This window comes from Typha angustifolia, chromosome 4, assembly GCF_048772165.1.
Source record: "Typha angustifolia cultivar Huaian chromosome 4, ASM4877216v1, whole genome shotgun sequence".
Classification (NCBI taxonomy): Eukaryota; Viridiplantae; Streptophyta; class Magnoliopsida; order Poales; family Typhaceae; genus Typha; species Typha angustifolia.
Window position 1 is genome coordinate 8454186 of NC_133242.1, and position 27225 is coordinate 8481410.

General features: G+C 35.3%; 2 protein-coding genes across 3 annotated transcripts; one reads left to right on the forward strand and one right to left on the reverse strand.

Moving 5' to 3' along the window:
• Nucleotides 1-858: 858 nt before the first annotated feature.
• LOC140759388 (uncharacterized) lies at nt 859-2427 on the forward strand. The gene is made up of 3 exons (XM_073095936.1): nt 859-1112; nt 1192-1321; nt 1472-2427. Exons 1-3 carry the CDS (start codon nt 983-985, stop codon nt 2193-2195), a joined length of 984 nt encoding a protein of 327 aa, XP_072952037.1. The 5' UTR covers nt 859-982; the 3' UTR covers nt 2196-2427.
• A 9219-nt stretch (nt 2428-11646) lies between these two features.
• LOC140759195 (uncharacterized) lies at nt 11647-26984 on the reverse strand. Of its 2 annotated transcripts, XM_073095687.1 has the most exons (3): nt 26636-26984; nt 12108-12295; nt 11647-11832 (listed from the first exon to the last, which is right to left on the reverse strand). In XM_073095687.1, exons 1-2 carry the CDS (start codon nt 26834-26836, stop codon nt 12116-12118), a joined length of 381 nt encoding a protein of 126 aa, XP_072951788.1. In that variant the 5' UTR covers nt 26837-26984; the 3' UTR covers nt 11647-11832; nt 12108-12115. The 2 variants fall into 2 exon arrangements, with proteins under 2 accessions (XP_072951788.1, XP_072951787.1); XM_073095686.1 differs by lacking the exon at nt 11647-11832 and having other exon boundaries at nt 11897-12295; nt 26636-26980.
• Nucleotides 26985-27225: the final 241 nt, after the last annotated feature.

Here is a 27225-nt window from a genome sequence, read left to right on the forward strand (position 1 = left end):
TTAATTTCCTTAATAATTAGGACAAATAAATTGGTGAGAAATACTTCGCTTCACTACCCACTGGCCTTGCACCAGCAAACTTTGTTATTGTGTGTGGTTAATTATGGATTCTTGCATGGTGAATCTGAATGCAAGAAATGATCCGGTGGGGTTCACTTCACTCCACGTACACATCATTGGTATTAATGCTCCTAATCATTTCTACGACTTTGCAGAATGAGTGCGTGACTAACATTCTTAGATAAATTATCTTGACAAAGTAGTAGATGATTTCTTGTACAAGTATTATACATTATATGATCTCTATTATTTCAGCCAAGTTGGCTAACATTTGATTGATGAAATCTTCCTCTAGATTGCATGAAACGAGTCTGCTTAAGATGTTGTGACACGGATACTTAGTATACTATCAAGAGTAAATTTGATCACCTAATGATTAGTTATGAACTACAGATGAATGAATATATATACTTAGCATATATATATTTATTATCATAAGAGTGCACCGTATTAAATTATCAGAATGGAGCTGACCAGAGATCACACGAATGGTCTTCCACCGACAATGATCCCTTCTAATTGATGCTTCCTGAAGGATTTTCTTCCATATCTTTGGGCTTAGTTTTGTAATAGCCAGTGTTGAATAAGAAAAGTTGGGCAAATGGGGAGTCGAGGATAACGTCAAAAGGAAAGGCCATGAAACAAACACAAGTAACTACTCACAAGGACTGGGTCCTACTTGACTACAATCACAGGAGTGCAAACTAAGCCACTTCTCGATTTCAATATATATTTTTCTTTGTGCTATTAATGTCACTCTTGACACGGTCTATGGTCTTGTACGGTCACAGAGATCATATATCTGAACGTATGCTTAGTCTGCTGCCTAGATGGGGGGTTATGTGAGAGGCCGGGCATATGCTATTTTAGCACAATAACTAAGTCCATCTCTAAAGAGGGGCATTCTGCAGTCATTGGTGATATGGGTCACCATTGCTGCAGCAAGCAAAAGGTGAAGAGAGGGTTGTGGTCACCGGAGGAAGACGAGAAGCTAGTCAAATACATCACCACCCATGGCCATGGATGCTGGAGCTCTGTGCCAAAACAAGCAGGTCTTTTCTCGCTCTTTCTCTCTTAGATCTCTCTTTCTTTCTCTAGATTTATCTCAACCTCTTGTTGTTGGGATCTCAGGGCTGCAGAGGTGTGGGAAGAGTTGCAGGCTGAGGTGGATCAATTACTTGAGGCCTGATCTCAAGAGAGGATCCTTTACAGCCCAAGAAGAGAGAGTCATCATAGATGTGCACAGGATCCTTGGCAACAGGTGCAGGAAACCCTAAATCTCCTACTGCTAAAATTTGCATGCATGCATGTTTGAATCGAATCAATTAGCACACCATAGATCATTTTCTCTACTATATATTTGTAAATCTATTCCCCCTTCATAGGCAGGTTTGATTCCTTGTGCATTCAGGTGGGCTCAGATAGCTAAGCATCTGCCAGGGAGGACAGACAACGAGGTGAAGAACTTCTGGAATTCATGCATAAAGAAGAAGCTCATAGCTCAAGGGTTGGATCCGAAGACCCATAACCTAATACCTACTTCTAGGCCTTCTTATAGCACCAATGCAGCCAATCTTTCCCAATTCCATAACCCCCAGACATCCACCCCACCCTTCACAATTAGTTCCCCTAGTAAGAACTTTGAAATGAAGACCAACTCCATGGACATGAACCCGCCAGTGGTTACACTACCACCTTCAGATCTTCCCATGCATGGAGCCATGCCCATCTGCAATTACCAGTATCAAGACACAAGCGTCTTGATGAGCTTCAAAGATCAAAATTCACATACTTATGCTTCTTCTTCTTCTTTGGAGCACACAAACATGTCCTCCACTTCCTTCCACCAGCCTGCAGGATTCATGGATGAGACTTGCATGTGGGCGGATGGCGTCGAGACTTTTGAAACCTCGAAGCAACATGAGGCCGTAGTACCCCAACAAGTGAACGGGCAGGAGCAAGATCACAATTTGGCTGGCAAAGTTGATTTCAATGGGGCTGATCACAAGGTGCTGGAGATGGACACCTCCTACAACAGTGCAGCCTTCGATATCGACATGATGGAATCGGCATTAATGCCTTGCGGAATGTTTTGTGGAAGCAGCTCGATGGAGCAACTGCAATGGGACTGTTAAGCCATTCGTCTCATAATCTATCTTCTTCTTCTTTCTCTTCTCCTTTTCTTTTAAGCCAGAAATCAAGTAGAATGAGCAACTTTGAGCATAAGAAATAAGCATCATCATAGCATGTTCATGAGTTTATTTCAAATTTAATCGCTCGCTGGTAATTCACATGATCAACATGATGGAATTATATATTCAATGCCGCTTACATTTGAATGTCGTTAATTTCTTGAGTTATTTAGTATTTCCAGTAGATGTTCACTAGTTCATCATTTGCATTTCCACTTCTGAGCTCTTTAACTTTTCCTTCTGTCTTTGTTTCACTGAAAATAACTGAAGTTCCACTGAACCAAGTTTACTTTTTCTTCTCTCGTGAGGGACAAGTGTCGGTTCTCTCACATGTATAGCCAAATTTCTTCAACAACCAGCACGCTTTGCATGCTTGCGAGAATTTGTAGCATTGGAATATTCACCTTGGCTTTGCGACACCATATAACTCCTAGTGTCGATTTGATTTTCCTTTCTTTGTCTTTGTGCTGGCAGTTTCAATATTAAAAAATGGCTTGATTTATAATTTCAAGAGGTTAGTTTATAATTGATATTTTGGATACAAGTATTTTATGTATGGATTAATTTACTTTCTCAATCTAGAAGAATACATACATAGGAGATACAATGGCATACCTAATTAACTAGCTAACAATTGTTCATTTTACACATACATCTAAGTCCTTGGTGGAAGAAAACTAAGAAAGCAATTCTAGCTAATCAATTAGCAAGTGTTCAACTTGAGGTATTTTAGTATTTGGTAGGTGTGGTTAGCTGTGGGCAAAGGTTGAAGTCTGTAAGCTAGAGTATATATAAGTAGGACGCCATTTGAAAACTTGCAGGGAGATTAAATGAAGTGACCAATTCAAAAATGTTGAGCTAGGTTTCAGATATATATATATATATATATCATATTTATAGATCAACAATGCATTGTGTGAAATGAAGTTTTCCTAATTAATAAGCTATCTCTAAACATATATAAGCTTGGGAATTAGACCCCACTTTCCTTCAGTGTCTTCATTCATAATTTACTTCACATATAGCCTAATCACGTAATTAAATCTATGACGTATTGGATGCCTCTCATAAAGAAAGAGTTTATAACAGTAGAAGAAGGAAATTTATTAATGTAGCAGGGGTCAAACCAAGTAAACCTTCAGGTTTCATACTGCATTTGCAATGAGATTTCTTGTCCAGTAGGGAGCCTTAGTTAGCTCGACATGCATGCTTGGAAATTTTGACAAACGTACGGTGTCATGAAGTTGCAAAGCAAGTTCTGAATACCACCTGGGATGCTCCTGATGACATGCGTAACGAAAAGATATCTTGCAATCAATATCAGTGGCAAAGTCATAAGTCAAAAGTAATTAAAACGCTAAATATAAAATTTCATCACTATAAATTAAGTTTCACATCTATCCATAATCAAGAATAATAAAATAATACTCTATTTCTTGTTGTAAAATAAAAGGTATAGATTTCATGAGCGAGATTTTATCTTCTGAAACTCAAACAATTGCATTATCGTCTGATCGTCTATACTTCTAAAAATATTTGTCTTAATATCTGTTACTAAGTAGTCATTCAACCACACCAGCCGATAAAAACTCAAGCACAAAATTATCATAGTTTAATAACGACAGCATTAAAACAGTATGATGAAAACTATAGCTAATCATACAAATTAAATGATAATTTTAATGTGCATAAAAAGATATGAAATTAATATTATCTAATTAAGTGCTTTGATCATTGGTGGTACTTACGTTTAGGGTTATAAACTAGCCTACCTTGGGCAAGCAGCAAGCATTCGATAAGCTATTCTTTTCATGTTTCAGCTCTAGCTCCAAACAAGTTGGCACGACGATTGGCTCCCACAAGCTTGAGAAACCTTGAGCTCTACTCGGTAGCTCAATAGTCTATTTCATAGACAAAGGAAAATAAAATGAATCAACAAAAGAAAAACCCAATCTGCTTGAAGGAAATGAAACTAACAAGTTTCAACCAAATTAAGCATCTGTCAAGGAAAAAAAAACCAAATTTTGCAATTACAAGGGCCTTTAATAATTAATTATTCACCCTAAAACGTGCAATTAAAGCAAAATATATTTATCTCAATATCATATCGCTTGAATTTGGAAAATTATAAATCAAACACATAGCATGCATCAACATTGACAATTACTAATTAGCTTTATATATATATAAACTACAGTAATTGAGCTTAAATTGGACCGATCCTTAAACCCAACTCGGTTCTGCTTGTTTAAAGCCATTTTGATAGCCTTACATATGTTAATGGACTAATTGATTTATTGAGACATTTTTTTTTTCCTCTTTTAAAGATTAGAATTTTCCTTTCTTCTCATTACTCTTATGGTCTTTTTACTAGTGTTGTGGAAATATATTAGAAAAAAGAAGTCTTTATTCGCACTCTAATGTGGACCCACTCGTGTGGGCTAAGAAGAGTAAAAAATTTCCTGAACAACCTGCTCACGCTCATGGCTACCGACTAATGGTTAAAAATAAATTTATATTTCAACTCATTCGTACTGAGGATATATAGTTGTTGAGTAAAATGGTTAATTCAATTAAATTTCACCGAGAATATATATGGAGTGTGTATATATAAACATCTTTTTATCATAAAATTATTCGTTTGGAGAAACAAAAAGAGCATGCACTGATAAAAGCTCCATTCGTTAGTAGACTAATAATATATTTCATGTTATTAATAGTTGTGGTGAACTACTTTTAATGATTTTATTTTATAGCAAATAAGATGAACTTTTCAATTTATTGGAGAAATACCCAATTCAATATATATATTGGATCAATTCTAAGTCCACTATAAGAACTTGTATATTTAATTATGTACACGAACCACACAAAAATTGGTATTATCTAGGGGTTGAACTAGAAATATGCCCCAAATTAAACCATGTTGCTTTGAGTTACCCTTCAAGTTCTTGGTATGATTTTATATCAGAAAAGACTATCGATTAATTTAAGTAAGCTTATTATTGGAGGCTATGACCTATTCTTTCTTTTAGGAAAGGAAATCAGAGTGAACAAATTAGACGTGTAGATCTCCTCACAAGCACTTTTCTTCTTCTTTCATGATGTGGCTTTTCTTCGTTGGTTGCTACAGATACTCCTAACTTTAATATGGAGTGAGCTTGGGCCATTTCATGAGTGTGGTTTTGTACAAGTTTGGTTGAGACTTTATGTAGTAGTATTTTTCTTTATTTGACTTTTTTTTGCTATGTTAGGTGACAAGAGGATAATATGTACAATTTCTTGCTTCAAGATTTTAAATTTTTTTTACTGGAAGTCGGAAAAATATAAACCATAGGAACCGATTTCCCGCAACTTACATAATATAAGATAAAAAGATATTAAAGCATAAAGAAATAATCTTAAACGCATGAATGTGTCTTTCTATTAAACTTTTTAATAAACCTTCGCTAGGCTTGTGCATATGCTTATTCAAATATTCTAAACATTTTAACATAATTAAAAAATTTTGAAATACAAATATAAACCTTACATGAAATGTACATATTCCTTCTTCACATAGATAACTACAATACAGTGCAGTAACATTAGAATTCCAACTAAAAAGTACTCAATAGAAGATTAGGATGGATTCAGATCTTATAATATTCAGTCATAAAAACATCCTGGGATCCTAATCTTATAATTTTATAGGTTCCAATTGTCTTCCTATAAAAGAAGCAAATGAGAGGATCATAATTAATCGACATACAAGCAATCAGTTATTTTCATGTCAACCTTCAATACAATCAAGTCTTCCATGAGGGAAATATTAACTTGTGCTATTTCTGAGATATTAAAGAAGTAAACCCTCTAGCTGTATCTCATCCATCATCTAAACTTTATACAAGAACACAAAATAAGTGCAACAATTTGGATATATCATTTCTGAAAAAAATTATGTTTGATCTCTTGATGAAAGTCTGAGATTTAACATGTAAACAAGATAGAAAAGGAAAAGATTCAACTACTAAATGGACTACCATCTTGGGTGAAATTCAAGAAAAAAAATCTAATAAGAGCAGGAACTTGCGATGTAATTTGCTGAAGAAGATGTAATAAATTTGGGATTCATCAGAATTTCCTTCCAACCATCTTGTACTAGTAACACATAAATAATGGGTTTCTAGACGTAAATAGATCCTTCAACAACCTCTGATATTTCTGCATAATAATAGCATACCATATAGATGTTATGCAAAGTGAAGCTCATTAATCTTACTGAGGGAATGAGATTTAATTCCTCGAATCCCAAAACTTGGGACTAACAAGCTGAGTTGTTCCAAGGAAACAACGTCTTTCTCCTAGTCCTATCCGCTTTCTAGCTGTGTGCAACCCTATCCGAGCTATTAACATACTACCTACCACTATCATTCACGCTAGCCATAGCCATCAATCTAGTGTATCCAAACCTTAGATCTCTATACAACTTACTTTGGCCTTCCATAGCCCTACCGGATTCCAACCACCACTGGTCGGTCTTTCCCAATCCTTATATGCACCATCTAAAGCCTCGTATGTAGCAGCGCCCGCGAGGCTCGATGCACACCAGATCTGAGTAGGAGATAGAGGAAGCGGTTTTGCTATCTTAGGGTAAATTGCGTGCAATTCTTCCAAAGATTGTATCATTATTAGTATTAGAATGGTTTGGATCACATTATTTGGTATTAGAACTATTTGGATCACATCAATTTGATTCGTGATTGTTTGCTATGATTCTCCTATTACGAACTAGAAATTTTCTTCCAAACTTATAACAGGATACCACAGGCTAGAACAACTCAAGAATATGCTACTCCTTGATATCCGCGTCCTCCATAATTAGCTCTGAAATATTTTCATCAAAATTAAGGTGAAAACAAGGCCTAGCAAGTATAATCCAATAGTAATCTATAAATATTGTATTGCATGATAAATAGAAATGCATAACCATAATTATTAATATATCAAGTACATGTGTACAATACAATTTTTAATAAACTTTCATCATCATAACTCAATATATATCACATAGCAATCGTGTCAATAATGTCATATTTCACAAAGCAACATAGTAACGAGAGAAGCTAGTCATCTAGCGGTATTATCGCTAATACATGCCTAGCGACGCTACATATGACCTATCGTTTATGGCCATCAGACTAAGGACCCCAGTCGTAAGTAAGTTTATCATTACCGCTTTAGTAAATCATCGCATAAAGCAGAATCATTACGCCCTGACCTTACGTCCTTGGGTACCGCTAGAACTATAACCCTACCTTTCAATCATCTTACTAATATCATTCTAGGCTAGTCTCCAACCAGGGCAGTGTAATCATTTGAATGCTTCACCAGCTAACGACCTCAGGTGTAGACCGCTAATATAATACTATATAATACACTCTACCTTTAACTCCGGGTTGAGTGGGTGAGAGGGGCATTGCCTAATTAGGACTAGACTAACAATAATATGTGCATGTGGTGCCATGACTTTTATTATTTATTATATCATGATCATCAAAGTAACATGCATTATAACTAAACATGGGGTCTATCATACATATGCAATAAATAATAATTAATGCAAGTAAAAATTGACATATGTAATTATTATCATAATATTATTCATAGACTAATATAGGATTTAACTCGCCTGAAATATCTCTGGATCTGTCTCACTTTCCTAATCAGTCGGCTCCTCTTGAATTTCGAGATCCTCCTCGCATAGAAATGGGTCTAATAATTTATAAAATAAAATAAAACATAAGAATAATGAATTTATAGAACTAACTACCTTATTGTATAAATTAAGTTTAATTTTCTAGGTCCAAGTAGGTGACTTAGTCTTGCATTTATTCTTCCCTATTAATATATTATTTTGTATTAATTAAAAATGTCAAAGATAATTGAAATATTATTTTGTATTAATATGGTAAAATTAGAATTATTCACATTTGCAAATGTCAAAGATAATTGAAATGATTAATAAATTCAAATGCCTAATTTTAATTATGTATTATCCTAAATTGTGTTAATAACATGATTGAGAAAAATCTAGAAAGATAGCTAACATAAATTTATAAAAATGTTAAATGACTAAGGGCTAGCTTATAATTCACAGGTTGGGCTGGGCTCAAGACCCAGTCAACATTAATGTTGAGGAAGTGGGCAGCCTATCCACAACCCACTAGGCAACACAATAGGCTGGCTAAAGGTGTGGACCACGACCCACACTATAGCCTGCCCAGAGATTGGGTGGGCTGGGCTTAAGAGCCTAGTCCACCGCATCAACCACCCAAAAAAAATTGGGTGGATTGAGCTGGGCTCACGAGCCCAATCCACCGTTGGCTACGAGCGTGGGCTGCGGCCCACCTTGTAGCCTATAGAGGTGTTATGATCTCCCCTTTCTAGGCCAAGGCCCGATCTATTCCAATTTTTAGATCTGGACAAGATCTGACACAGAACTTTGAAAATAAATCTCAAAAAATGCCACTGTCGGATTGACGTGAGATTTTGATATGTTGTAATCCCGAAAAAGAGCTTTTCAACAAATTAAGTTTTAAGTGAATTGAATGTAGAGATCTCGAGATATCATCCTATTAATGGACGAACGTCAAAGGGTCTATCATAGTAGGGAAGATAGAATTCCTATACTGACTAGGTTTAGAGATATTGAAATAAAAATTCCAAGTCAAAGTCAAGAACTAAATTTGAATGGATTTAGGAAAATCAAGTTCCATTAGATTTAAAAAAACCAACTAAGAATTAAACCAAAGCCAAGTAGATGGAATAGAACTCTAATTATGAAATCGAACACAATTAGGTCTACGAAAATCTGAGTAATAGTAGAAAACCAAAAGCTGAATATAAATAAGAAAAGTAAACATGGCTAACATATAGATTCATTTTTTTTTAATGTTAAAAAATCTCTCTCACATGAGAAGGAAAAATCATAGACCCACCTAAAACCAATTTTTTCATTTCACCCTAAGCAATAGAAACAAAACTTACTTACAACTCCTCTCGACACTTCAATACCATAATGTTTAAGTAACCTCTTGAATAGAAATCATCTAGCTAATTATTCTTGTGAAGTAGAAAGCTTTTGTTTGGTAAGTATTCAAGTGATGGATCAATTCCTCAACACAACTATATTATGATCCGATCACATGAGTCAAGTCAGTTGAGTTGAGTCAAGTTAGTCTAATTTATTATTTTCTTTAATTTTAAATTAAAGTGAATAATCCGCATATAGATCTAATCTACTAGGATTATTAATAGGAGTAGTCATGGGTTAATTATCATGTATGGAATGAATATTAATTTTAGTTATTTTATTATCATGCATTTACCATTTTATCGCAGCCATTAAATTGTTCTTATCTTTGTAAAAGTATATTATAACTACAGAACTCTTCCATGCTTTCAGACCTCAGCCACCATTTTTCTCCATGAGTCACCATGCCTTATAATCGTCCACCATCACCCTTGGTCATCCGCTATTATAACATCTTGTTAAAAAAAACATTAAGTGTGCAAGCCTTCCTTTTACCCTTCCTCTTCTTTTCTTTCTGATACAATTCGGTCCATATTGGCTCTACTCGCAACATTAGGTTTATTGGGATGAGCCTATTTATTTAGTTGATTTTTGTTTGAAGAAATAAAAGGTTTTTACAAGGGGAAATTTGAACGCAAGGTTCACATTCTAACAGGCCATGCAAATGCCTAAATGCGTTCACAAAAAATAGAGAATGTGATTTGCACGTTCAAATGGCCTCGGGCCCATTCAAATGCGATCGTTCAAATGCCTGCACACGTTCGCAATGACATAGAACTATATTTCTACGTTCAAACGCAATTGAATGCGTTCGAACGCACCACAGTAAAAATTGTTAATTTGCTAAGGTTTTAACTTAGTTGTTGAATCCCTAGGATGAGCCTCTATAAATATGTAGAGGAAACCCTAATTGAAATTGGATCTGATAATTGAAACGGCATTATGTCTTTATCTCAATCTTTCTTGCTCTAGCCATTGGCACCATTTCCCACCTCCTTCCTTCCACCGCCCAAATCCTTGGTCGACTTTCTCTAACTCCTAAACTCCCTCTTCTACAACAACTTCTCTTCCTTCACTTCGAAGAAATTAACCTATCTAACAATTAAAGGGCTAACAAGCTAGGGTTCATCCAACCTTCAGCCACTCTTCGGCCAATATCTCAAGATCTAGCCATCCAAACCTGTGATCTTTGATTTGTTGTAAAGAGCGACAACATATCTAAAATTCAGAAAGATCTAACGGCTAGATTATCCGCAGCTTCCTTCAAAAATCACGTCATCGAACTAGTCCAAAACCGTTACACATCGGATCAAACTAGTTCATAATACTTTCTTTCTTTTTTTCCTTCCCTCCCTCCCTATAGCCGTTTCCCTTCATGCTTCTTGCCAAAGCCAAAGTGCCACTAAAGCACGTCGACACTACAGAATAGCTTGCCGGTTAGTCCTTGTTAACCAACAATCAAATAATGTGTTGGATGAGCTTCAATTGATAGCTTCAAGTAATCGACAAAGTTTTGCAACAATCAGATCTCGGCTTGAAGGGTCTGTGGTTTGCTTCCTTCCGACCCCTTTTCTTCGACTTTTGGATTCTTTAATTTGTATGCCTGCTTGTTCTGCTTGATTTGTATTTAATGATTGTATTCCTTTATGTTTTTCCCTAGTGGTGGGATAATTTGTTTATAAATGACTCCTGGAATATTAGGAATTGTTTATTGCCTCTTCTAACTTCTCCACCTTTAAAGGTATGTCACGAGCTTCTCCGACGGTCCAAATAGATTGCAAACAAATTCTCTCTAATTTTACGCTTCTGTCGATCCAAATATCTTGCAACTCTTTGCATCTTGAATTCGTTCAAATTATTACGAGTTGGTAATCTTAAAATTTCAGCAATAATGATAATTAGATGACGGCTTCTCTTTGGGCAAACTTTAGATACAAAAGGGATTGCCCATAACCCAGTGGTAAAAATTTACCCATAACTTCCCATCTTCCTCCATATCTGAACTTGATAATGTCTTTCCTTACCGTTGACGATTCTTTTGCAATTGATGCCACCAAATGGTCTCTTCAGCCTGTCTATTATTGTGGCATATGATAGTTTATATAAAGCGACCTCTAATTTATCCATTAAAAGTACCATTCATTGCAAAAGTCCTGTATGTTATGCAGTATACCTACTAAAATGTAAGATAAACCACCGAATTCAGTCTATAAAATTAGAAGAAATTATCAATTATAACATGATTCTTAATATAGTTATAAAATAAATAAGCAGACAATTTCTTCAACAAAAAAATAGAAAACCTTCTAGATATGAAATGAAAGATAATAATCTGGTTCAATTTGACTCAAGATATGAACCTCAGCAGTATTCATAAAAGTATCAACAGCATTAATTTTATTCTAAAAAAAATTGGATACTTGAAGTATCCTATACATATCTGAGAGTATCCAATGAGTCTCGTATCCAGTGTGAGAGTATGAAAGTATCCATGTTTCATGTTTCCTGGACAAATATAGATACATAGGATGAAGGGATAAGATATAACCTGATATTATCAAGCAAAACAGGCCTATCAAGAGCAAAATTTATTGTCTTAGGCAATTTCAGACAAAAAACTAGTTCAACAGAATTTACATGTAACAAAGCATTAAGTTGGTGAAACATTACAGACGCATCTTCCTTTGCAAATTGTCATAAAGCAGATCAAATTTTTAATGAAGGACATTCAGTCTCGGAATTGAACTGAAGAGTGATACAAGTGGTACTGGTGAGTCTACCTTCCTGCTCACTTCTCTTTAGTGGTATCTTCGCCAGCTTGCTTGGGCAATGGCTGAATTCTAACGTAAGGATTTCTTGTCAGTGTCTCCCCTCTCAGTGCGGCAACATATCTATCATTTGTATCCTGTTTCTTCTGCAGCTCTCCAAGAAATTCAGCTAATCTCTCCTTGTTGACTTGCGCCATCATCTGATTTGTTATCCAAGATTGATAACAAATTTGGGAAACCAGGTTTCAAGATTAAGATAGTATGCATGAAGTAAGAAAGAAAAAAAGCTTCCATTAAATCAAGAGATGTATCTAATAGAAAAAATTAGGTTCAAAACTGCAAAATTCACAGTTCTTTACTTTTTGCAAGTCTAATATTTACCAACTTATAAGTTCATTAGCTATTTGGTTTCTCAGTGTGCTGGAAATCTCGCAAAAGACCACTAAACCAAATTGATTGCCATGTTCATTAATATACGCATAATTGGATGATTCAGGTAAAATTTTAAGGATTATGATATATTAATAGACTGCCAGTAATAGTAGGCAACTAGGATTACTGTGTAAGACATTGCCACACCTTTCAGGCTAATGGATCAACCCATCTTTTCAAAGCTTAAGCATCTTCACTAACACCTACTAAATCAGCAAAGCATGGAAAACATGGATTCACACAATAACAATACATCTAACAAGGAATTACAGAATAATACAAGACACCCATTTGACTATGTTTGGAATACAAGGGAGTTAAATTTTGAAAGAGATGAGTTGGATTATTATCTTTGTATAGGCAATATTTTTGTAAAGGCAAATTCATGTACAAAATCATATTTAATTAAGTTGTACAATTAGATTCAAGTGTAAGGTCAAGCCATATAGTTTATGAAAGGTCCAAATGTGTTAAGATTTCAATCCATTGATGCAGAATTGAATTCAAAAAAGAATGCATCAAGACTTCATCCAGACGGTCGAAACGCATCACTTAAAGAAACTTAAGTGGTGTCCAGACGAGATAAATAGCGTACAGACATCATGCACAAGATAACAAGGAAAAGTTTCGATTTAAAAACGATATTAGAGATTCTTTTGGTGGCTTGTCCTAGTCTGAATTATAAATATTCCTTTACCTTTATTTAAGAGACTAAGAGTCAGATGTTGAAACATCTATTCAAATGTTCCTCACGGAGTTAAATTTCTATCCATTGTTAGCAGAGCTTCTGCATATGTCTAAGTGTTTGAGCTTCAATAGATGATTCTAAAGCACCAGAGAAGTTGAACCGAGTCTACATCGACTACCATCATTAATACGAAAAATAAGGACGTACTGCAAACCAAACATGGAGACAATCTAATCATAGAGTGGTTAATCAAGACAAACTTCGAGTTAAAGAAGCAGACTTCAATACTTAGACAATAGACTGTTTAGAAAGTTGTAAGTATTTATTGTTTTATCTTCTACTCTTACTCGATTTTCTACATACCGACTTGAGACTGATTTTCATAGTTAAGAGTAAAATACAATTTCCACCTTCTCGGTTTTGGTTTCAAAGTTTGGATCTTATTGTTTTTATAAACCTAGTAGGACTCTGTTTTCGTAAACTGAATCGAATTTGGTCTTTGACTTTTGACTTTCATGTGGGCTTTAACTTTTTTCATATCTTTAGACCTAGTCGATATAGGAAACTCATCTCTCCTCCACAAATTTTTAATCTTAAAAGCCACTACAAATGTATTTGATAGGAACTATGCATCATACGAACTTGGAGAAAGGGCGAGCACTAACATGTGATCATACAAATTGAAATCTGAAAACTCTATTATCTCAAAGAATAAATGAGATAGACCCTAATACTCGAGAGTATGGGCAGATGTTATCAGTAGGGCCAATATATTGATACTCTGATATCCATGAGCTAAATAAAACAGGCTTCTCAATGGGCTACACTAACCAAGTTATCTGAATTAGTTTCTACTTTATATGAGTTGGCATCTTATATGATAAGAAAAAAGAAATATATCAAGTGTGCCACAAGGTCCTTGTCATGTCGCAGGTTTGGCAAGAGCCTCTCTAACACCTCATACCACCCTTGAGAGCGATCTCAGTCATCTTATGAGGGATAAAGAGGGCTTTTCAAGAGAGGAGTTATTTATGTGTAGCAACTCCTAGGCTTTCATCTTAGAAGCCATGCCGTGAGGCTTACTACAAAAAATGAGACCTTCCATCTCAACTGTTTTTTTGCACTTCCCACGAGCAAAGGAGGTATTTCCATATTAAGAACAATAGGAAGATTAGTACTGACATCAAAAATCAGTGATATCATGTGATGAACAAAAAAATTTCTAACATGGAAGAGTTTTGGATGCTATGTTATGATGAATCATTGTTTCTCATTTAGCAAGAAAATTGTAAAATTCAAGCCTCAAAAGCCCAAAAATATTAAAAAAAATTGATAGATAAGATAGATATGCAGTACTGTTTGGAGAGGGCGCCTCCTGAAATGAGCTATGCTTCTCTCCTTCCTCATGCTACCTCTCTTTCTCTCCTTTGTTCCCCCAGCTCTCTGTACCCACCAGAAACCCAGCCCTTATTCTTTTCTTCTTCTTATCCATTTCTCCCTATCCCTTTCCATAATATTCTCTTTTCAATGTCATTAATCTCCAAAAGTCTGTCTTGAAGTTCAAGTGATCCTATCTTCAGAAATTCAATTTAGTTGCTCTTCATATGATCATCTAAACAGCTCCACCAATAATATCAGTTAAAGGCTTTCATTCGTTTCCGAATTCCCAAGCTCTCATCTAGTTTATTCTAAAATCAATGGGTTCATCTGTATTGCCAAGAACAATTGTTGTAAATGACCTAATATTTGCACCTTCAAGATGCCTCCATATATCGGTTCTGAAGTAGTTGACTAAAAAGATTATCATCTGAAAATTCATCATAAATTTGTCTTCTGTCCTCTGTGTACCACATAAAAAAGTCTCCAACGTCCATGAGTCTAACTTCATCTTCAATCTTGGAAATCTGCAATTTTTTCAGTTTAACTTTGATCATCAAATATTGACTAAGTTGTGCTCAATAGTGCATAAAACTTCCCTAGAGTTTTTAAGGTCTTCACCCTATTACTTCCTGTGGGAATTATCTTGTGGTCATTTCTAGCATTCTTGAGTTGTTTGGGACCACAAAAGTTGTAAGTAATCGATTGTTGTAGCTCTCAATGGGCCTTCAATATTTCTAAGTGAATAACTTGGGTGCTTTGGGTCGAAGTTGGCCACTTGGTCTACAGGGTTTGCTCCATAGCTCATCTGTATTTTACTCAACTGCAATTTCCTCTGCTCTCAGATCTGTTTTACAACTCATCATTTCATTGTTTCTTGACTCTTACGTTATTAGACATATGCAGCAAATAGTTGCTAGTTGCTACTCCAATTCAGTGCATACCTGATCTACAGCACTTGGAGTTCTATTGCCTATGCTCTAGTGTTTTAAAGAGTCACTAGCAATTTTTCGTGGAATGCTAAATGATGTTACTATTGACAGTACCTGAACTTACTTAGGCATTCCTACAGTAGCAATTAAATCGATCAACATATAGCTAATAACATAAACCTAGTAACAATTAAAATGACTTTTCTACCAAGTAAGGTACTGATACAAAGCAAGGTTACCTATTTCAACCGATCACTCGAGATCGGTCCAAACGCATCGGGATCGACCCCTATCCCACTAGTTTCGGCTGGCCAAAACCCGATCCGTTTCGTTTCGGCCGATCCTAACCGAAACGGGTGGGAACGGGTCGGATCTGACTCGGGAGACATCAATAATTGATGTCCCCCCACCCACCTGCCTCTCTTTCTCCCTTTTCTCTCTCTCTCTCTCTCTCTTTTCTTTCTTTCTCTCTTTCTCTCTTTTCTTTCTTTCTCTCTTTCTCACGAGTCTCTTTCTCACCGGCGACTAAGTAGATCTCCAGTGACCTCGACTCCCGACGACGTTCTCCGACAAAGATCCGATGACCTCGACCTCCAACGACCTCGGGTGAGATGAGAAGAAAAATTGGTGGTAATTTTCAAAGATCTAGATCAGTTAATATACAGAGAGAGAGTAGAATATGGGGGCAACAGTTCTATCCATTGTTATAGCAGAGTTTGAAAATATTGGAACAATGAATACATATCTTCAAAAAAAAAAGAGGTCGTACACAGACTTCTATCAAGACAGCTCTCAAAAGAATATAAGATGCAAAGAAATACATTGGTAGGGCTATATCTAAATTTTTCTTCTACAACCATATTCCTTTCAATGTAGCTAATAGCTCTTATTATCATACTATGGTGGATACAATCAATAGAACTTGATGTTCCGCCTCCTAGTTCAAATAATATTGCTACTAAATATCTTGACTCAAAGGTAGATGAGCTTCGTACTTATATTGAGACATTTAAACAATATTGGATAAATTTAGTTGTACACTAATGTGTGGTGGGCTGGGAAGCACGGATACTCCAATTTGGGTGGAGTATCCGTATCCGATACGTATCGGATACGGATACGGGCCGGATACGGCCCGGATACGTATCCGATACGTTTTCGAAGTATCCTAAATTTAAATAATTAATTTTTATTTTCGGATACGGGGTGGATACGGCTGGATACGTGTTGGATACGTTTCGGATACGTTTTGGATACGTTTTGGGTTTAATTGGGTAATCGGGTGAGTTTAATTTTATAAACCCGTTAAGAAATTTAACTTACCCACCCCTACCCCACACCCCCCCCCCCCCCCCCCACCCCCGTCGTTCCACCCCCAATTTGATATCTCAAACCGTGCCCTAGCTCTCCCTCTCTCTCTCTCTCGATCTCTCTCGACGACGCTGCTCCCTCTCTCTCGCGACCACGCCGTCGCCGCCGCTCCCTGTTCTCCCCTTCTCTCTCGACAAGCCACCGCTCTCCCTTCTTCCTCCTCTCTCTCGACGAAGGTATGTTTATTTCTTCTCTTGATGAACTAGCTTTTTTTTTTCTTCAATTTTCTTTTCAGTTTTTCCTCGATTTCTTCTCTGAATTATTCATTTGATTTCTTCCCCTTTCCTTTTTTTTCCTTTCTCTGAATTTCTTCTCTGAATTGTGCAGATTTCTTCTCTGATTTTTTTTTTTCCTTTTCTACTTTGCCTTATTTACAGTTTAATTAATTCTGTATGATCACTTAAGTATTGCATGTCTGAATTTTTTTTCTTCTTTGATTGTGCAGATTTCTTTTCTGATTTTTTTTTCCTTTTCTACTTTGCCTTATTTACAGTTTAATTAATTCTGTATGATCACTTAAGTATTGCATGTTTGAATTTTTTTTTTCTTCTTCGATTGTGCAGATTTCTTCTCTGATTTTTTTTCCTTTTCTACTTTGCCTTATTTACAGTTTAACTGTATGATCACTTAAGTATTGCATGTCTGAATTTTTATTGCTTTAAACCTTCTCTAGTTGCTTAAGTATTATGATTCTGAATTTTCAGATTTATTCCATTATTAGATTCCTAGATTAGCTGGTTATATTTAATTTGAATGACATGAAATCATGAATTCATCTTCTTAAATATTAGTATACCGGTTAGAACTAATACTAATAGTTAGATTTTTTAATTGCCGTATCCTAGACGTATCGTATCCTGTATTTTGAGAATTTGCCGTATCCCCGTATCCGTATCGTATCGTATCCGTATCCCGTATCCGTATCCGTGCTTCATAGGTGGTGGGTGTACACAAAACAGCAGAAATATAATTAATTTCTTAGTATACTCTGGCATGGGGACAATATTTCTGAAGTCTATGAATACTACTACTCAATTTAAAAATGCATATTATATTTGTCAATTAATGGATGAAGTGGTACAAGAAATCGGTGAAAAAAGAGTAGTCCAAATGGTTACTAATAATGTAGCCAATTATAAAGCTGCTGAAAATTTACTTATAATAAAAAGACTTCATTTATATTGAACACCATGTGCTGCACATTGTACTGACCTAATGTAAGAGAACATTGCAAAAGAGCCTGAAATTAATATGGTCATACATGAAGATCAGAGATTGACAAATTTTATATATAACCATAGTTGGGTTCTTAATTTATTCAGGGAGATGACTAGTGGTAGGGAGATCATCAGACCCGGCGTCACTAGATTTGCCACTCATTTTTAGCCTTGGAGAGTATCATGTGCTATAAGGATGATATTATGTGGATGCTTACATCACAAGAGTGGTTTATAAAAATTAAGAATATGAAACCTAAAGATAAATCTTTAGGTGAAACTATTAAAAATATGGCTCTTGGAAATGCATTTTGGGATGATATTACAATTGCCATCGTAGTATTTAAGCCTCTTGTCAAAGTATTAAGATTTGTAAACAGTGATGGCAAGTTTAAGATGGGTTTCTTATACGAGGCAATAGACATAACAAAAGAATCAATAAAAAAGAATGTGAGCCAAAGTTATAGAAAGTGGTGGAAGGTGATTGATTCTAGATGGAACAGACAACTACATAGAGATATACACACTGCTAGTAGGCATGCTTTTAAATTTTAAGTTTTAACTTACTAATTTACTTTTATTTATGAATATTTAAAAACTTAAATGCTTATAAATTTTCAATTTTTACAAGGTATTTTCTTAATCCAAGATTTTAATTCTCTACAAATATCAATAATGATAGTGAAGTTTTGTTGGATGTTAGGAAGGTAATCAGCAGGCTTGAGCCCAATATTTATAAACAAATCCTTTGTGATAAAGAAGTGAGTTATGATTCAATTAAATAATTTTATTATTATTTGTTTCAAGTTTTACTTTCAATATAATCAGTATGCAATAATATATTATTGATTTTAGATGGAGAGATATAGATTGAAATCTGGACAATTCAGTACTACTAAAGTTGCTGCAGCTATATCTCATAGCACTCCAGCTAAATGATGGTCTATCTATGAATAGGAGGCACCAAATTTGACACCAATAGTAAAGAAGATTTTAAATCAAACTGTATATTTATCACAGTGTGAAAGAAATTAGACTATTTTCTTCTTAATCCACACAAAAATACGCAACCGATTAATAATGGAAAGATTGGAGAAATTAGTTTTTTGTCATTATAAAATGAGATTGAGGGAGAAAAATTTAAGAAAACAGAAAATGAACTAATTGATTTAAATCATGTTTTTGATGAAAAAGACCCCTTAACTCCATAGATCAGAGAAATAGAGGACAAGTTATTAGATTACAGAGATAACCCATGGTTAGATTAGATATTCGGAAAGACCACGACGAGGGAAGAGGCTGATACGAGTCGTTCAGCAGCGAGAGATAGTATACCTACTAGTACTAGTCATAGTCCTGATGATACACATGATGGTGAGATTGTCCCATCTACATTTGTTGAGGAAAGTCAAGAATGCATAAGGATTGAAGACAGAGAAACTGAGGATGTATATACATATTAGCGACGTCGTCATGAGAATGTTGTTTCCTATTATTATGGTACATTAAGTATTTATTGTTTGGAGCCATCACAACATCCATATGCTAGTTATTATTCTCAATATCCTCAGACGCAAGTCACACAACAAGATCTATACAATATGACTAGTATGATGGAATCACTTTTTAGAGCATCAGGTCCTAGACATCAATATTTACAAACTTATGGTGATTATAAAGATGAAGACTATAGAAATTTACAAGAACCAGCTCGGTATTCATCAAAATTTTAAATTTTGACTAAGTTAATACATTTTTTAAGTTTTTAGACTTCATATGTGAGTAATTTTTGTTTTCTTTTTTTTTTGTCATTTTTTCTAACTTTTTCTGCATTTTTTTGCATTTTTAAATAATATTTAAAATTTTATATAACTAAAAAATAGTCCGATCTGATACAAACGGCCGATACGTATCGTTTTTCTGGACAGCCGATACCGATCCCGATCCCGAGAACCTTAATACAAAATCCCTTGCTTTCTTGAACATCAAGATTCAGGTACATTGGGATATTGTTTATTTTGGAGCCCCATGTGATCTTGCTAGTGTAATAATTCGATGAGCATGAATATAAGATGTGAGTTAAATAAATATAGAAATATAAACCTATATATAAAAAATGTACTCAACAACATACATATGTGCATTGTCAAGATCATCTTACCAATAGATGAGAGTTTATACCTGTATATGTACAAAAGTAAGTCTCTCTGCTATTAGCAGAAACAAATGACATCAACTTCAGGAATTACTTTGCCCAATTTAAAAGAAATATGTGACATCAAAAAGCTTTAGTGCTGGGTCAACGTATACTGCAACATCACGTGCATGCCTACATGTATATGTAGTAGGTCTACATATATAACAAAACATACTTTTATAATTTTATCATACAGTATATGCATATATATAGATATGCATATATACACACTTTGGTATTATCATCACTATACATATGTTTGTAAAAAAAGTTACTATATTCAATATAGTTTTTTTTTAAATTACAGTTACCATTATCGCTAGATAGGTAGCATATATGCGCAGTAGACATATATACACATGTATATCAAACAAACATATACATGATTATATATATTTCAATGCATTATTGTTAGTGCATACACTAGCATCCATTTCTATCCATCGCTAGTACAAATTAGCATCATTTCCATGATTCATATTACTGTCATTATTATTATAGTATTACTGCCAATAATGGTGATTTTATATTCTTATTTACATCTCCCTCTCCTTTCCGCTCCTCTCTCCCTCCCTCCTTCCTGTATCTTAGAGCAATTATGTGAAATTATTGACTTTTTAGGCAAGTGGACATCCCTAACTCAAATATTCTCTGTACTAGTATATAATAAACCAAACTTATGTGTAGAATGTTATGTTTATTTTGTCATTTTGTTGTACATTATATGTCCTGGAGATGTGTAGTAATTTAATAATTGCTATTGTGGTAGTGTATCTTCAGCATGTTGTGATAAATAGCTAATTTATCCCTTCCTTATTAATGATATAAGCCCACATAAACCCAAACTCATATGTTACTTCTGAGGCAATTGAGTCATATCAGGTCAAGTTCATGTCGGTTCGAGTCAAGCAGGCTGAGTTTAAGCTAACACTAACCCATTTATTTAATGGATCACCAAACTAACCAGTTTAATTGGCAAGTTAAATGGGTTGTTCAGGTTTACATTGGTTATTTAGGTCATAGACGAGTTACCGAATCATAAACAAGTTGATAAAAGTCACAAAACACATCCTGTTTAGCTTAAGCAAGTTGATTTCAAGTTAGACATGTAGAAGGAACAAACATAAACATGGCCCATCTAATAATAAGTTTAGAAGGGTCAACACGTTTAAAGCATTCAGGATTACCAAACATAATGTTACACACTTACATTGGACATAGTGGGCCACACCAGGAAACAAATTGAAAGACGAGTCTAACAAATACCTGAGAGTCCCAGGGTAAGGTGTCACTATGGTTCTCAAAAATATGTATGTCTAGCAATATGGCAAGATGCTACTAATGGATTCTATTATATGATTACTAGTACCCTTACTGTATACTAGGGCTTGGCATGGTACATGTTGCTCGAACGTGCCATGCTAAGCCAATGTGCCATTAACACACTAAATAGTCTTGATATATCGAACAACTAATCTTTAAACATTTCTAGGAACTTAAAATAAGTTTTAAACTTTTAAGGGTTAATATAAAGTCCTTCAATACTAGATATTAGTATAAAATATGCAATTAAATTCTAGTCTCATTATTTTTGCCTATTTTTCACTGATTCCTAAATTGGGGCAAATAACTTTAGGAAAATCAAAATTTCCCTTTAATTTTGAAAAATTAAAATATAATCTATAGATCAATCACCACAATAAAAAAAAGTTATCAAAAGGGACAACGGGATGAAAGAAACCTTAAATTAGGTTTGTCTAAAGTAGGATATACTCAATTCTTAGTGGCAAATGTTGGTAAGGTTGGCCATAAGGGAGTATCAAGATACTCCCCCCAAATCGATCTTAATAATTTACAGACACAATACATATGGATCTATGCCAACCATGCCAATAGGCATGCCAATCCATGCTTATATGCCATATGGATTGATCTTGGGGATCAATGCCTAAGAAACAAAGTGCTTTTCTTGGGCTTTAGAGCCTATCTGGTCACTTGTGGAGTTAGTCATGTGTATATTGTGTGCCGAGAGCAAACGTAGAGCCCTAACTAAGATCGAGTGTTACAACTAAATGTAGCTTCTCCATTGAAGTTGATGATCCCTTGTTTTCATATGGGTAGTATATGTTCCCTTCCAATTGGTTATATTCCCACATTCCCATAATAGGCACGACAATCAAAATAAGCCTTGTCCATATAGGAATACTATGTAGGCTTTAGTATATTTCAATGGGTAAGTTACAAGCCTAACAATTATCCTCTCAAATGATAAAAATCTAAGAAAAAGTGATAGCATAATGCACTAAAGGAACAACATCTTTCCACTGATACAAATGGGCCCATGCATGTTTATGCCATTTAGACTAGATCAACAACAAAGAACCCAAAAGTTGAGTTAACTTGAAGAACCCATGCATGTCTATGCCATTTATAAGATAAAATCCATGACTTTCATGCCCTATTTAAGATAATAATCTCATCCTCACTAGCTAAACTATAATTTGGTCATCTAGCAGAGTTAAGATTGAATGACATGAATTAGTCACCTCCTACATTACCTTTTAGGATGATATCTAGACTCAAGAAGAATGTCACATTTTATATTTTTAAGATTTTATAAGGAGGTTTAATGTAATTAAATGGAAGACTTGTGCTTTATTTGTCCATGGCGTATGGACTGCTACAGTACCAACCCAAAAATAATAATTCTATTTTGATTTTCTGCAATGAAGGGAAAAAAATAAGAACAATAAAGTAGAAAGAAATTGATGGAAAAAAGGGATGAGAGAATATATGAGGAAAAATTAGATTAAAATAGAGAAAGATAGCCTGAAGCATGAAGCAAAAGGTTAAACTTATATTTCAAACATAATCTTGATGAGATCGTTTGCAAAACATTGGATTTAGCAATTACATATGAGTTAAGAATTTCTTCAATTTGTACAATGGGATATTTTGGGTGTTTGTTTTCTAATCAAACACATAAAGAGAGCCTTTAAAAATTTAATTATATCCAAAATAGCTCTTGGCCAAGTTCATTGCATGCCGAAGAAAGGAAGAAAGAGCACCACAAAGAAATTCTAACTCAAGACTGTATGGATGTTGCCATGTCCTATGTGTGCCATTATCATGTTTCAAACCAAATATTCTTCTCAATAACATGCTTCCTCAAGCAGAGCACAAGATGGCCAAAAACTGTAAAATATACAATATGGTTCTACCTAAGATCAGCTTGTTTTGATGTAATGTTGATGCAGGAGCGAAAAGGCCAATATGTTTCATACTAAAGAGTTAATAGTTGGTCTTTGGGTGTCTTATTGAGTCAAAGTATAGTTAGGATTAAGTTTATTTGGGTTATTGTTTCATTTTCACCATTTATTTGACCTGTTTTGTAACTTTTGCATTTGGTTTTTATTTGGGCTCGTATTAAGGTTTTTTTTATTAATAATTTGATATTTGGTTAGATTTTATTGGTACATATATGAGTAAGGTCTCTTTGACCTACAGTAATAGGAATTTGAGTCTATTCAAGATTTCTTATCCTCCTTTATTATAAAAATGAGATGTAGATCTTTCGAACAATGGCTATGGTTTTGCTTCAAAGAAATAAAGAAAATATATTTTTTCCTCGTGAAATGTTGACCGGTGGGAAGCCAAACCCTCCAAGTGTGAAGCTCTATTAGATAGCTTTTTTCCAACATTTTATTTATAAGTCAACATTCAGGAAAAAGAAAAAACTTATTATCACTTCATATGGTTCTGAATTGAAGCTCCACATGGATGTTGTTACGATCTGGTTTAATGATGTTACAACAATCTGAAGATTAGCCCAATTCTACTTACGGCGGAACTTTCAAGGAGAATTGCAGAAGATCTAGCCGTCCAATAGATCTGTAACTTTGGCATATTGTTTCTCTTAAAGTGAAAGTGATGCAAAACGTGGTGGAGAAAGATGAAATAGGGAAATAAGAAAGGAAGGAATGGGATTTCACACCTCCACCCTAAGAAATGGTTTCACACCAAAATCCTCTAGAGAATAAATCATATAAACTTTCATTAAGTTCCAAAGAAAATATAACGGGTCTATATATAGACCTATAATGAAATTAAGCAAAAAATACCCTACATAGGAAATAAACAAAAGACACCCTAAATAAATAAAAATCAGAACCAGATCCCTATAGGAGGGATCATCAACTGTCGGCGCCTCCTGCACTGGTACACATGCCATCGCGTCCTATCAGTGATGTCCGCATCAGAAAGATCCAACGCAACCAAAATCATGTCGATCGGACATGTAGATTAGAAATTATAAGAGATTTACTAATGGTTGGTCAAGTGGTGGCATGATGGATGTAATTAATAAAAGAGGAAATAATAATTAGGTATTGAGGAAGATGATGGCAACGATAGTAGGGTAAAGCATTAAGCTAGACAAAGGGGAAGAGGTTGAACCGATCCTTAAGACGCAAGGGGGCACGGTCAGATTGAGGGAGGAAGAAGACGATGTCCAATGTTAAATGCCGTTGGAGGAAAGAGAAAGGGTTGGAAAGGAGAACTTCAGTAATTCATCAATAATATTCAATTAGATCGCCTTCCACATATTTAAAGGCAAACCTAACAAGCAAAATAATCAAAAGATAACCCTAGGACAATTGCAGTTTGCCGATTGCATTCGAACGCAGGTCAAACGCACTTAATATGTTTTTTGTCTTCGCAAACGTGTGCAAACGTTCGAACACACTAAACACGTTCTCTGTTTTTGCGAATGTGTGCAGGCGTTCGACAATCGCGTTTGAATGCGACTTCCTAGTGTTCGAACACGACTGCCAAAAATCATTATTCTTCCAAAACAAAAATTATTTCTAAACTAACTAAATCATAATAGATGTCAAAAGTATTATGTTTTGTTCGCATGCAAACCAGTGCATTTAACAACCTACAAAGGTGCTGCACACTAACCATTACTGGTAGTTTTGGTACACTAGAATAGAATTTTGCTGTTTCTTATGTCACTGCCACATGTATAATCACACATGCGCAGCCAATTAAATTCCTTTTGCTCCTGCTATCTATTGTCAATCAGTTGCTTTTTACATTTTCAATAAGATCTCCAGCATTCTTAACTCATTTGTTCTTTAACTTGCAAGAGAAGAGAGACCTTTCAATTTGGAAGGTCTCCAACATTTTTTAAAACACAAACGTAATTCCCCTCTACAAGGAATTCATCCTGTTACTTGGAGATTTTACTCACTCGTTGCCTAGTGAGCTAGATTGAGCTTTGATGCTATTTAATTACTGGATGTTGAATCTGACAAGTTCTTTCCTCCTAGCAGAGACTCTTCTCACTTACATAACTCTTTTGTTTGAGTCTCTTTCTTATTTAAATTGATGAATGTTTATCCAACATCTTTTCTTTATTCTTAGAGACTTCCCTCGCTATCATTTAATTCTTGGATGTCGATATGACAAGTTCTTTCTTAACTGAACATAATTAACTAGAACTTGAAGCAAGTTCCAACTTTTCCAATAAAGAAGGAAGAGAGATAACCTAATCTCAGCAACAGTTCATAAGACTAATGCTAATAAGGAGCATATCATATTATGAAGTTATAAACATCACAAGACGCGTTAACCTATAAATGAAAAGGTTTATTTAAGAGTGTTATCGAAACTGAAAACAAGGAGTTGTTCAGTCAGTGTCAATCGATTTATCAGTCTTAAGAAAAATAACTGACTAGTTTCATTCAAGTTTCAATTGATTATTCTCACTTCTGAATAAGCTAACCCAATCCAAACCATTTTCAAACATCCTCTGACAACAAGGTACCATTACTTCCAAAAAATTGAAATGGAAATGTCCCCGTCAGTTATAGCCAGACATCCGTTGCTAGACTTCCTGTAATTCTTTTGTGAATCCTTCCTCTTGTTGCAGGGATAAGACCATAAGTTGGTTATTCTCATAGAAGAACTTGGTAATACCCTACATCATATGAGCATAGCTTCTTGCAGAAGGTGAAACCATTTTATGAGAATACTGTTACGATTTATCCTTACTATAGGACGCTAGTCTACCTAACACTATCGTATCATCAACTCAATCTACCAGCCAAATCCAAATCGCAGACCTCCCCAACAAATTGATCCAATTACTACTTCAAAATCATTATCGTACGACCAAATAAACTGACAAAATGAACTTATTCGGAATTCTTTTCAGTTAATCTTCAAATTCAAACATAAGAAACAACTCCCGGTTATGAAGCGAAATAGATTGAATAGAGAACTCGAGCAGTAAATAGGGGAAAGGGGAGGAGGGAGCTTACGGTGGAGTCGGGGCGGGCGTTCTTGCGAAGCTGGGCTTCGAGCTGCTCGTTGCGGGAGTTAGTGGCCTGCATGACGCAGAAGCCGATGACCCCGGGGATCACCCCGCACAGCGTCGCGAAGGTGAAGAAGAAAGGCTTGGAATCGCGCGTCTGCCGCACCAGCCACCGCCATGTCTGGCTCTTCTCCCACAAGATCGACATCGCATCCCTCTCTCGCTCGCAATCTAAGCTCTCTCGTCTCTCCTCTCTCGATCGAGGTGTTATAGAAATCAAGACACGAGAGGCCTGATAGTAGGAGAGATCATCGGTCAGGCCGGGCCGGGTTCCAGACGGGATTTTTCAAGTCGAGTTCGGGCTGGGTAAAATATTATAGCCTATTACCTCTCACTAGCTGTAAGAGGTGAGATATCGGGCTCTATGCCGAGCTTATCAGGCTGAGCCGAGCATAACGAGCAGTGTTATGAAATAGCATATCATAAAGGGCTGAACGTAACGGGACTTCCATAAAAATATTTTAGTTATTTTTTTTAAGAATATATTTATATAGTGTATCTAATAAACTAAATATTTGATATGGAACTAAAAAATTG

What these genes read in the sequence shown, in the direction of transcription:
- LOC140759195 (XM_073095687.1), bottom strand. Translation starts at nt 26,836, where the DNA reads ATGTCGATCTTGTGGGAGAAGAGCCAGACATGGCGGTGGCTGGTGCGG. An exon ending in ACGCCCGCCCCGACTCCACC is followed by an intron (nt 12,296 to 26,635) that starts GTAAGCTCCCTC and finishes ATAACAAATCAG; the next exon opens with ATGATGGCGCAAGTCAACAA.
- LOC140759388 (XM_073095936.1), top strand. Translation starts at nt 983, where the DNA reads ATGGGTCACCATTGCTGCAGCAAGCAAAAGGTGAAGAGAGGGTTGTGG. An exon ending in CTCTGTGCCAAAACAAGCAG is followed by an intron (nt 1,113 to 1,191) that starts GTCTTTTCTCGC and finishes TTGGGATCTCAG; the next exon opens with GGCTGCAGAGGTGTGGGAAG. An exon ending in CACAGGATCCTTGGCAACAG is followed by an intron (nt 1,322 to 1,471) that starts GTGCAGGAAACC and finishes TTGTGCATTCAG; the next exon opens with GTGGGCTCAGATAGCTAAGC.